We start from the raw sequence: 13,429 nt of genomic DNA, 5'->3' as shown, positions 1-13,429 counted from the left end.
TGGCTGAGACGATCTGAATACGCATCTTAATACACGAGGATACACTCAAATGGCCCATGGTGTCCTCTCCTGAGTACATTTGGATCCTCTCCTGCATGAGATATGCTAGAGAGGGATCACTAAGGAGAGAGAGAAAGAGAGAAACGTCATCAGTCCCTCTCTAGCACCCCCTCCCATGTTGGAGAATTTGGAGAACATTCTCGTATGTCCCTATTCTATGGATTTAAAATCTATAAAATAAAGTGAATAAAGTGGATTTCAAATCCATGGATCAAAAACGTATAAGATTGTTCTCGTACATGAATCTGATCTGATCTCCATGCTGAAGAGGATTGTAATCCTCTAACATGGTGTAACTAGTTCTTGGATCAAGATTGGTGCTGCCCAATACCAATCCAATTGCCTTGAATCGGAGAGTTGTCAAACGAATTTACTCTTGTTCTTTTTTCTTTTTCCTTTTTAAATAAATAATTCATCACCAAAAGAGAAAAAATGTACAATAGGAAAAAAGAGGGGGGGCAAAACTCTAAGCCCTAGAAGCGGGGACAAAGAGGCCGAGGGGCCTAACTACAAAAGGAAGCATCCCAAAATAAAAGGGAGGGGAACATCAAGTGGGGATGGGGGAGATGATGATGGGGGAGAGGCCCCAAAAGACAACAATGAGCTTGTTCTTTGGGATATTTCGGACGGTACTGTGATGATATCAATCGAGGAGCTGACCTCGAAGGAGATGACCTTCCAAATGTTATCTTCCAAATCTTATCAAAGGAACGAGAGTTAGAAGCCTATCTCCAAAGATTGCGCCCCATCCAATTTCCCTCATAAAAATAATTTTTATTATCTTTTTACCTTCGGGTCAAACTAATGGATATCAAGAATTGAGGTCGCCAATACCAATCCGATAAAGGGCACTTGACCGATGTGATCCCCAGATTACAAACCATGCCTCCAAGTGATGGATATTGGTGATTAGGCATCGTAAATTGCCTAATCAATAAGATCCCGCTAAATTGGCCAAGCAAACCATGCTTCTAATATCGTTCAGATCAGTCTACACTAGCATACAAAGAGGTGTAGAGAACTGCCCAATAAATAATGGCAGTACTGCCCCGTGATAATGTTCGTACACACTCTTCCATTGGCCGCTTACATTAACGTTCACATTAACGTATACCTGCATCAGAAGGTATCGTTCTCTCCCCTTATAATAAATAAGGAAAAAAGAATTTTTCCCTACTGATGTAGGCACATGCCAGCAACAGAAACATCTTCAGTGCATGGTTGCAGGGGCAGTACAATCTCTACACACCCTGCTGTGTCTGGGCGTTTTCTGCCCCCAACAAGGTAACATTCTTTGATATATTAGAGCAAGCATCAGGCGTTGTCCCTATTCATGATAAGTTGCAACAAACTCGTTTAAATGGCTTGTACATAAGCAATGGAGACATTTAAATACCCTTAACATGGAGAAGTGATTTATTTCAAATTGAAAATGCTAAAAGAGCAAAAGGTAAAAACTATATAAGTCATAAAAGAAAGACATGTAAAGCTTAGGATGCTGAGTTGAATTCAGTATTCTTCGTTCGAGATTTACGAAAAAGAACTTTTCTCTGAAAGAACAATTTATTCAAAGTCTAGCCACAGTGCTAGTAGTAAGCACATGGACTACAAGCCTTCCTTGATCCTGCATCATCCAATCAACAAGACACGGTCCCACGGCAGATCTAAAGTGGCAATGCCGCAATGTTACCTTTCCATGAATAAAGGATTTAATGGCTTCAAAAACTTGATCTGATGGGTTTGTATCTCTAGTATGAGATCATGGCACATGCCAGCAACATCAAAGCACATTCCCATGTCGAAAGCATGCCTTGAGTGTTAACCTTCAAGTAATACGATGAGGAGGTAAAAATAGGAGTGGGCTTCAAATTGCTATAATAATCATGCAACAAAAACAAACAATTAAAACCTTCGGTCATTTTTAACGAAAGCAAAGGCTCATAACGTTTACAGGAAGATCCAAATTCACTCTACATCACACCCTAACACCTTTTCTCTACAGCTTCGATAAGCGAAAGCCAAAGAGACATTTATCTTTTGCTTCCCCCTAATGGAAGATGTATACCCAGCTTAGAAGCTGGATCATATATTTCTATATCCTGAAAGCTAGTTCCCTCTCCCATCTCTGGGTACTATATGGGATGAGACTCACGATTCTCGTACCTTGCAGTAACGGCAACTCATCACCTGTGGTAATCTTGTTGCGCCATACAAATTCATTCTCATGCTCAAACTTCCTGAGCATCTCACAAACAGCATCCATCTCCTGCCTGAAAACCAAGCACCATGACTCTTCCCCTGGCATTTTGGCCTTTGCATTTGCTAAACCATAGCGGAGAACTCCAATTGCAACCCCAAGTTGGCCAGCACCCTTCAAATCTTCCGCAAGATGTTTCTGGCTTCTTAACTCATGTAGTGCTCTGCAAGATGATATGAAGCCCTGAACAAGCCACATGCACCATCCACAAGTATCTAAGAACTCCAAAACAAAACCCAAAAAAAAAAAAAAAAAATATGCCAAATGAAGAGGCCAAAAGAAAAGATAGGCATCCTATTGCTGCTTGTATTCAATGAAGCAACTTAAACATGAATGTTGTAACTAATATAGTTGTAAGTGATCATCAAGAGTATCCTCCAACACACGAGGTCAAGAGGGAGGGCAATGATGTAGCAGGGACAAAAAAACCCACCAATTTCATAAATAAATAGCCCTGAACTTTTCACCATGGTTTGAAATCTTAATCAAGCATGCACCACTACTAAATCAAGCACAAAAATATGGTGGATGTATTAACCCCCGAGGCATTAAAAGTATATGAGCACTTATAGTCAATGGTCTAATTTTACGTTTTCCTTTTTTTAATTCCACTGCTAATAGAAAATGATTACTAAATGAATTTTCTGCGTCTCTAGAGTTTCCATTCACAGTGGAAATTCATCGGTTTCATGAGGGGCTCAGATTTGTAGCTCCCATTTGAGGATTCATTTTTAACCAAAGTCTCGCCAATATTCAGGTTTTACACCTAAGGTTTCACGCTCCCCCAGGCAAAACAAATCAAGAGGAATACGAATCTTGCTGGCCAAGGTTTTTTTTTTTAACACAAGTCCATTTTTTCCCCTCATCTTAAATTACCACCATTGATTAAATCCATTGGAATAGTATGCATTTGTAATTTACACAAGCTGGTAAAGTACAGCAATTACCATAGTATGCATTTGTAATTCAGAGAGAGAGGGGCTACTCAAGGACAATAAGTTTTTCTTTCCTTTTCTATTATCATGCAATTGCTTTTTGACATGTACATATGTGTACAAATAAAACCATAATTCTTTCTGATAGACCACGATAGAATCATTAGAAACAATTATCAAGCGACTGATACATTAACACATAAAATTACTAACTGAAAAAGAAGGAATACATTACAAAGACCTACATATTTTACAAGAAGATTGACAACAATCATTCATCATCATTATGAAATATTAACCAAGTATACAATCATCACTCCTGTTTCCCAGCTAATTAAGAAAAATTTGTTCAAATAAGTTGAAGCTCACAGAAATTTCTGAAAACAAAATGGTAATGACTTAAAGACAAGAAAACATAGACATGATAAATGGATATCCTTATAGCATAGAATCTATCAATAAAGGATAAGCAAAAGCAAAATACTGACAACTATTATGAAAAAGAAAAGTTGAATGAGGACAAAGGAAATCCTTGTTTGCAATTGTATAGAAAAGATACATACCACAAAGCGTGCCGAAATATCTTTGCAGTCTTTCTTCACTGAATGTAGAATACTGCCAGCCTCATCAAACAACTCTGCAATGCCATAGTGTAACTTAGCTAAAAGACTGTGAGTAGTACCCTTTTCTTCAGCTTTTCTGGTAGTCACAGCCTAACGCGTAGCAACAAGAAAAGAACACAAGGTGCAGTCTTCAGGAATCAACAATTTCACAATGAAAATCCATTCATACAACCATAAGAGAAGAAAAATACCAACCTGTGCTTCAGCAAGGCAAATTAAGCTCATAATGGAACACACAGATGAGGTACATTCTGGCGGTCTTTCCTGAGTGAATGGAGGTTGTAAAGATTGAAGTACTTCATTAACCAGATAGTGATAAACTCCGGCAGCTTTCCTGTACAGAGTAGCAGACTGCACCAGATCTGGACATTGGAAGAACCAAAACTATCATATAGTATAGGAAAAGAGAAACATAAAAAAATAAAGTCAATGAGGAATTATGCTCAAGTACCTTCTGTTAGAACTTCCAAAGCCCTTTCTCGCAAAATTGCACCATAAAGGAAAAGGTTCATCCCAAGCTCTAAGTGCAAACTATCAATATTATAGAACTTTGCGCCCCTAAGGTTGAAAATTGAAGAAGCACTAAGAGCACTAGTCCATCTTATCTTAAGGCCTGAAGTCCAACGAACAATTATTTGATTGTTGCTAAGTGACTGAACATGAATCATCAAATTTTCTAAAAGTGGCAAATACTGCTCCAGTTTTTGCAGGTCCTGATACATTTTGCAAATGTAAGTGCAACTAGCCACATGCTAAACATGGCTCAATATCAATAAAACAGGACTACCTGCTCATAACGAGAAGTCAATCCTCCTGCCATTTCCCTCGCAATAACCTCTGTCATGAAGCTGCTCTCATTAATTGATTCTTCAACAGCTCTGCGCCTGGAACTCAACTCTTTCAGCTGCTCTAATGTGCCAGAATCAAGTGCAATGAAAATTTCTTCAAACACCACCTGTCAAAGTTGATATTTCATTACCAAAGCGGTGAGACTAAAATGAACTTCCCTATTCCCTTAGAGGTCCCAGGGTAAGAGGAATAACACACAACATTGCTACTACCACTCAATTAAAAGTTAAAAACGGCAGAATTACTCAAATCATCCCATGACAGAATAACAGAGAAAAGAAGGAGGGTAATTTGACATATGGTTTAGAGGAAACCTCTTTCTAGCATAGAACTATTAGTTTAAAAGAAAATGTTTTACTTCAAAGATGTTCCACAAAAGAGAACCCATGTTTGGCCAGTGAAGTGGGCAATATATTTATGAGATGGATACTCTCATGGCATGACAAGTTCTACTATGACAATCTTGACAAGCCACTCATGTTTCAGAAATATTCATCGACTCTTCGACCAATCCATTACATTTTCAGGAGACATCTTTTTATAACTACTATTTTTAATCAGCAAGGGCAGAAAAATAAATTATCATACATGATTTGTACACAAAAGTACTAAGTTTCCTCTCTTAAAGGAAAGGGAATAGCAATATACAATAAGAACACAACTCCAATCTGGTCCAAAAGATGCTTTACCAATACCTGCAAACTCATTAGCTGCAGATACCCAGTGGAATAGATAGGACCAAATGTCCATAACTATCCTAGGCAGAGCCATTGGTTTCCCTAAAATTTGTTGATTTCCTTAAAAAACCACCCAAGAAATAGAAATGTTATCACTCTCCATAGGATGCCACCAAAAACCCAAACAAGACAAAAACCAAGTTGTTAGGAGAATCCAAGTAAGTTCCACACATTCCACCCAGTTCATCAAGAGTAGATACAAGTTATAGCTCCCAGTTGTTTTTGCAATCACGCGATGTGGAGATTGTTGTACATTCCTCACCCTTTTTGCATATTCAACATGTTTTTAGCAAATGGAAACTTTATCTGATCAAAATCTCAAGATTCTTTGCAGTGATGTCACCTACACAAAAACCTCAACCACTAGAAGATAACTACTGATCCCAAATCCTTGGAACATCTAAAAGCCACTAAAAAGGAACTGATAGTATGACCTTACTGGGCACATATACCAAGAGAAAAAACGGGCCCATCTTTCCTAAAATATAGCATCTGAAACTCCCAGATTTTAGTGATTATTGTGGTGCCCTTCAAGCGGGATTGCACATGCATCAATCTCCCTTCAAAAATTAAAGTAGTTCATATACCACGCAGTGTTGGCAGTTGTGCTTCTTAGGGAAGTTAAAAAGGCTTGGAAACTGCTTTAAAAGTTATTTAGTAATTGAATGAGCTACTAGTGCAATTATGTCATTTATTTACAATTTGTTATGGTTTTTATATGGTCCCCTTTTCACTAGGCAGATATTATTGTTAATGAGATAAGTGACAATTGTTGGTGGGAAACCTTTAATTATTGATGGGAAACCTTTCTCTTTCTCATGTGTTTTAGAATTCAGCACGACATCAATTATCAATGATCTACCCTGATACTTAACCATTTTTCTTCCCCTTTTCTTCTTCTAATCTCCTACTTTTCAGCTCATAAATTCCTGAGATAGAAGGGGTAGAGAAATTAAGAGAAGGAACACCCAACACACAAAGTATCCTGTTCTGATAATATCAGCAACCGAAAAGGTAGCATTTGAGGTTTTGAAGTTACGTTTGCCAAAGGAAACTAAGCTCACAGCTAAATTCATTTTCATAAAAAGTGAAGTATTCATATGAAACATGGTTCCACACCTCTATCTAAAATGAAGCACAAAGCGAGCCAACCCAGACTCTAAAAAGTGCAACCATTCATCTACCAAATTCACTGATTTATAACCTAGACTTGAACACTAGTTTCAATACAAAGAAAATACCAACAAACGATTCAACTTTAACGCAATACTGGAATCAGATGCTTACCCTCTTAGTTTTTAGTTTCGCCGGGTCTCCAAAACGCAGCATCATCCTTAACAATCCAAAAACCTATCAACCCTCCCCAATTCTACCTAAAGGAAAAGAAAATCAAAATGGAACCAAAAAAAAAAATTAGAAGAAAAAAAAAGAAAGCGACGACGACTCTTCTGGGCTATGAGTGATCTTCCAACTCCTCCAGCTTCTCTTTCTGCTCCAATTGGTTTTGATACTCAATCAACCTCTGTCTCATCTTCTCCTGTACATATTATCAGAGAAATAACTAATTATATCAGAATACAATTCATTCAGTAATCGAAACGCTAAGAAGAAGATGGAGAGAGCGGAAACAGAACTGGAATTGGGAATTGGAATTGACATTGGAACTGGAACAACCTTGTAGCTAGTTTCAACGCTGTGCATTACATAGAAGCCGGCGATGCCTCCAATAATGGTACCGATCATAATCCTTATATTACCGCCTCTACGTGATCCCACCATCGTCGCTGTCACCCTGTTACCCCTAAATTTCATCGTTTCCTTCTCTATTAAGGATTTGTGGATGCGAAGGGAGTATTGGCTTAGTGAAATGTTGACGAGTTTGACGTCCTTATGATTGCGGGGTTTTGGATCGGTCAGGATCGCTTGGATTGGATTGGATCGGTATCGGCCGAGATCGATCCCCAATCCTGACGGATTTGATACCGATCCACTAGTAGAGTATAAAAGTAGGATGATCCAAAAATATTTAATTTTAAAAAAATATATATATGGGTAAATCTCTCAGATCAAAAAATTGATTTATTTTTTATAAAATAATATAATAATCAAATTACATCCCTCCCCTACTTTGTTTTTATTACAAAGTACCCCTTATGTTTTCAAAAATTACAACCCCTCCCATGTAATATGTTAGATCTTACAAGTAGACCCACTCTGGTAAGTTTATATCGTTAAGTTTGTCCTATATTTGATACCCATAATACCATTCTACATTAGCCACTTCTCGTTACCAGCAAACACCCCACGGTTTCCTTCTTAGATTGATAAATCTAGTTTGAAGCGCACATCCAGATGTGCAATTTGAACTCAAAGAAATAGTGCAAAGTTTGTCTCCAAGTTTCACTCATTCCATCACTTTACCCTTGGGAAATGTCTGAGCCATAGATAAATTTGAGATTGAAATTGAGAGATCTGCGTCATTTCTTACCTGAGATGAGAATTCTGAGTGTATCAAGATGCTATCTAAAGCTTTAACTGCCTCTAAATTTTCACAAGAAAAACCGTAGAAGTGGCTAATTTACTGGAGGATGGGAGAAAGAAGTAGATAAATTAAAATTTAAAAGGCTTACCAAAGGCAAAGGAAGAAGATAGAAGAGATAACCAACAATACATATGTTGTTTAACCGTGCAACACCCATCCCAGTGGGGTTGAACTCATCAAACTCAATATTATCATTTCCATTATGTCTTACAACAGAAACAAAAATTACACAAAATCATGTCACCTTCGTCGAAGAAGGTCACTACCCTTCACAATTGCAAAAGGTAGGGTTAGATTTTCATTACCTCACCTTCACTGGAGATGGTGAACTAAACACAATATACTCTTCTCATTTCAATTTGAAGGAAAAGGGTTTTAAGAAGAACTAAGGGTAAATTAGGTAATTGTTTGGACGAATACTTTACAAGGCCAAAATCGATTTTTATCATTCAAAACTAACACCACATTAACACCGTCAACTAACTGGGGATAAGGATGTAATGTTTAAAAATACATGGGATGATTTATAATAAGAGCAAAGTATAAGAAAGGGAGATGTAATTTACTATAATAATAATAATAATAATATCTGTCACTCATTTCACACGCTCATTCACATTACACTGTTCATCTAGAAGAGTAAAATGTTTAAAATAACCCCCTCTTATTTGAAGATACAAAAGAAGATCTGAAACATGGTTCTAAAACCAGGACCGGATTGGATTGTTTATGGCTGATCCCCCATCCAATCCCGCCCGATACACAAGTAAGGGCCAAAGGTAAATATATAATAAAACTGATTAATTACCTTTTTACCCTTCGTCCGTATTGAGGATACGGGATCACCCCAGTCCCCAGGATTGGAATTGGCCATGACTAACACCGATCCCATCCACCTGATTCTGCCCCAATGACACCTATTACATGTTCGGCTTACCAAGGTTTTATTTCTATCTTGCGTTTTTTCTACCAAAAAAACATTATATATTGCTTTTGCCGCTTGAGTTGAGTATTTTCAAATGAGAATGCAGCTTTTGCATATTTTCTTAATAATTATCTCCTAAAATCATTCTTATTTACAAAATATGTCAAAATAATTATTTTTTTAATTCTAACATGTAATAAATTTTAACAAATTAAGTAATAATATCAAAGAAATAAATTATGTAATTAATTATACTCTTTATGGTTTCTCCACGTTGAAGCATGGGGTAATATTTAATTGCAACTCTTCTCCCTTTGAAGGGTTGTGAATTGTGATTATAATTACATCACTCGATGAGAGGGAAAAAAAAAACCCTCACGGGTGATCTCATTCATTTTTCATTCAACTCACATGACATAATTACAAACAACAAATAACAAACAATAACTTAGTCTTCTCGCATGACATGACTTAACGAAAAAAAAACAAAAAACTCACATGGCATAAGAAAGATACAATCTAGGGGTATTGATATAAATACATTTATTAACTAAAGTGCCTTTATATTTTTTTTTCCTTTCAATTTGATCGTTGTCGTGAATGAATCAAAATAAACCTTAATTAAACTATGAGATAGTGATAAGAAAAGGGTCGAACCCACAAAGAATTAGAAGGCTAAATTTACTAAGATTGAGGTGAAGGTTATTTTGAAAATTAAATTTGTAAATTTCAGAATTTAAATTAAAACTAAATAAACCAATTAACAAGAACAATAATTAATGAGAAGAAGTTATCCTTAGGTCTCGAATCCGTTTTAGCATAATTACCGATTTTTGGTTTATACTTTGGTTCAATGAAACTATAAGTTCCAATGCAACCACAAAAACACAATCTTTGACTATACTAAGCATAACTTATTCTGTCCAGCACTATCGTCTATCGCTTTCGCTTAGAACTCTTAGTTTGATTGGTTAAAGGTTATCATTAGCGTATTGCCAAAAATCACATGAAATACCATTGCTTGAATAGAATAATTGAATCACAGAAACAAATATCTTAAACTAATTTAAGCATTAAAAATCATCTACAATGGGAAGGGGTCTTTATAATCAAACAATCAAGTATGAATTTAAACCAAAAATTAAATAACAATAACTCAAAACTTCATCTAGACCTGAAGATAGAAAGGAATTTAGCCGCTCATGGCGCTAATGAAGTAATGGCAGCAATGATGATGATGGTGATGAACCCTTAATGTCATGGCAATCATCTATGTGCAATGCTGTCTCTGCAACTCCGTCCACAAGAAGGTGCAATCCCAGAAGAAAAGAGAACTATGAGAACTAAGAAAGAAAATCCAGCAATGTTTGTGAAAGTGTGATATGGCAGCCTTAATTCCTCAAGAATGAGTGTCAAAAGTCCCCCTAAAGAGAAGGATCGAGAGGGATATATGGGAGAGAGAGAGAGAGTGCATGGGTGATGAGAGTTAGAATTGGAGTACGAAAGAAAAGAGAAGTGTGTGGATGATGGGAGTTAGAATTGGAATATGAAAGAAAAGAGAAGAAATAGGGAAAAGAGAGAGAGAGGGAATGTGTGTAAGATGTAGGAGACCGTGGGATGGGGGAGAGAAAATAGGAAAAGAAAAAGAAAGAGAAATTCGGTGAGAGATGGGAGAGATCGAATGCAATTAGGAGAGAAAAAAAGGGAAGAGAGAGAAGATTGCGTGGAATCGTAGAGATTGTGTGGGATTGGGAAAGAGAAAGTGAGAAGCATGGGTGAAGGGGAGAAATTTAGTAGGAAATCTATGAGAGAAAAACCGTGGGATGGGAGAGAAGAAATAGGGAGAAAAGAGAGAGAGGGTATACGTGGGTGAGATAGATGAATTAGATTAGGACAGAAAGAGATAGAGATCGGCTAGATGAGGGTATTTAGGAGATGGTTGGGACAAGGAGAGAGAAAAACATGAGAGAAAGTAGGAGAGGGAGAAGAGAACGTGTGGAATAGATTATCTTCTTCTCTTAGAAATTCCAACTCTGTCCTTGACCCTTTGCCCTTACTTCTAGACTGAACCACATCCATCCATTTAGCATCAAATCTATGCCATCTCAATATGTGGTCAAATTACTCACGAAAATCAAATTAAAATTAACAATTGAATATTAATTTTATGAATAATTGTGACCTGATCACAAATAGATAGAGTACATCATAGATATTGCTATTGTTTCGTAATGTTTCACATTTATCACAACTTGCCACATGGAAAACATAAGACTGACCATGTAAGAGGAGGTCCTATCCCAAACCCATCTCAAGCTTCAACTCAAATGAGAGACCCTAAAAGTGACTTTAAATTTTAAAAATGGGAAAAATTTGAATGCCCTGAAATTTCATTATAATCAAATGCGTTACTAAAAGCTTTAATATAAGTCATTAAAATTGAAATCATACTATACTACTATATAAAAGCTTGAAGTGGCAAATCTTTCACTTGACTACTTTATCCCTGTATTTTATCCTTCTCTCCTTTTTTTTTTTAATATATTTTTGTATAAATTATTGGTACCCTTATATATATATATATATATATATTTCCTAGAGTTTGTTCATAAGATTATGTTCGGAGAGACTATATATATATATATATATATTTCTTGGAGTTTGTTCATAAGATTATGTTCGGAGAGACCATCTATGTTCCATTCATAGATGCTATCACTTTGGTAAGAATCCTAGTGAGTAGTTCCCCTAGCTTCGATTTGGAGGTCAAGGAAGATCGGGTGTTGAGTTGAGCTTTGACCAATTTGATTAACTCAGGGAACCTCAGGGTTAGAACTGGATGAGGAACCCGAGGAGTATTTTTTAAGTGTGCGAACCCGACAATTAGCAGATTCGACAGTAGATTGATCATGTGTTGGTGTCTCGGGAGCCGTCAAGGTTGCGAGACGATGGTTAATTTGATCAAGTAAAAATGATTTATTAAGTTGACTTTGTTGTTTTTTGTGGTATGATGTAAGGTTTGAAAGGAGGGATTGAAGGAGGAAGAGGGGTTGTTGGTAATGAAGACATAAGTTTTGGTTGGACAAGACATTCAACTCGGGAGAGTTGGTCGCCTAACGTTTGTTCAAGCGGAGTATAGGGAGAATTCGGTCAGTAGTTGGGTTTGACTCAGGTGTCTGAAGGGTTCCCCTTCGGTAATGCTTGGGACATCCCAGACCTAAAGGACATGAACTCTGCACCTACCCTCTTCGAGATAGATGCAGATTCACTATCGATGGCTAAGGACAAGACCCTCTGTCAGCCTGTCGAGTCCAGTAGCCTCCAGTCGGATGCGTTCCTGTTCCAGTTCGAGCTTAGCCCGGGTGAGTCCTAGGTTTGCAACTGCTTTTGTTTCGGATTTAGCATTCTCGTACTGATCTTTATCCTCTTTTCTGCAGTGCAAATATCGAGAGCAAAAGCAAGAGTGGCCGTGGCCGAGAGGCAGGCCAGCTGAAGGAGGCTAGGGCCCGAGACGTCCAGCAGAAGTAGCCAAAAGGCAAGAAAAGAGGGGCTTCGACTTCCTAGGACCTCCCAAGGAAGAAGCCTAGATCCGAAGGCCCTACTACCGAGGTAGCTCAAGCGCTTTGGGCCCCAATCCACGATGCATCTCCTTCGAGGGCCTCTTCCTCTAGTGCAGACTTCCAAAGTCCGAGGTGTAGTCATCCTCGGGCCGAAGTTGGGTTCGTCCCTCAGTGGTCCATTAAGGAGGGTGAGACACTGACCATCAGGCGGGTTGCCCGAGAGCTCATCTAGAAGGGGAGCCTGCCAGGAGACATGGCCGAGGCCCAAAGCCAAGGGACCAAGGCAATGATAACAAGCACTTGCATGTTTATAGCAGCAGTAATCTTCGGTCTTCGGCCTAAAAAAAAAAATTTTTTTTTTACTGTTGATCTCTTTCAGGCTTAGAACCAAGTCGGCCAGCTTACTATCCGGATCGAAGCTCTGGCCAAGGACCTCGAGGAGTCCGAGCGTGAAAAGTCGACCCTCGATAAGAAGTGCATAGTCCTCCTTGAGAAAGTGGAGCATCGGAGGCCGACTCCCTCCGCGCACATCAAGAGAGCGATCGAAAACTCTGAGAGCTAAAGGCGCAGATGGTCACGAAATTGAGGGAGGTCGAAACCTGAGCCATCGAGAGCTACAAGTCCTCTGAGGACTTTAGGGAGTTGGTAAAGCGTGCCATCACCCCTGGATTCATCATGGGTGCCACTGATGTTCGAGATTGGGTCCTCGATCATCATCCCGAGGTGTCCTTCGAGGGGAGTGGCCTTATCTTTGAGGATATCGATGCAGCTCCTACCGCCATTGATGTCACAGATGGCGAGGACAACAACAGTGAGGGAGAGGGGGCCCATGCCTCTTGTGAGGTCCCTTTTACTCCTGGGAGAGGAGACTCCGATGCAGACACTGCCAACAATGCCGGGGGTGAGGCCATCCCTCCAACAGACGCTCTATGAGGCCACTT

The 13,429-nt window shown here is 38.5% G+C and overlaps 1 protein-coding gene across 1 annotated transcript; it reads right to left on the bottom strand.

Annotated features, from left to right (window-relative positions):
• Positions 1-1,957: 1,957 nt before the first annotated feature.
• On the bottom strand, positions 1,958-7,318 carry LOC122070241. The gene is made up of 7 exons (XM_042634367.1): positions 7,136-7,318; positions 6,749-6,998; positions 4,663-4,830; positions 4,327-4,588; positions 4,071-4,237; positions 3,816-3,965; positions 1,958-2,500 (listed from the first exon to the last, which is right to left on the bottom strand). Exons 2-7 carry the CDS (start codon positions 6,791-6,793, stop codon positions 2,153-2,155), a joined length of 1,140 nt encoding a protein of 379 aa, XP_042490301.1. The 5' UTR covers positions 6,794-6,998; positions 7,136-7,318; the 3' UTR covers positions 1,958-2,152.
• Positions 7,319-13,429: the final 6,111 nt, after the last annotated feature.

The sequence above is a fragment of the Macadamia integrifolia genome, unplaced genomic scaffold (assembly GCF_013358625.1).
Source record: "Macadamia integrifolia cultivar HAES 741 unplaced genomic scaffold, SCU_Mint_v3 scaffold860, whole genome shotgun sequence".
NCBI lineage: Eukaryota > Viridiplantae > Streptophyta > Magnoliopsida > Proteales > Proteaceae > Macadamia > Macadamia integrifolia.
The sequence above is the reverse complement of the archived record's forward strand: the minus strand, read 5'-3'. Positions and strand labels throughout refer to the sequence as shown.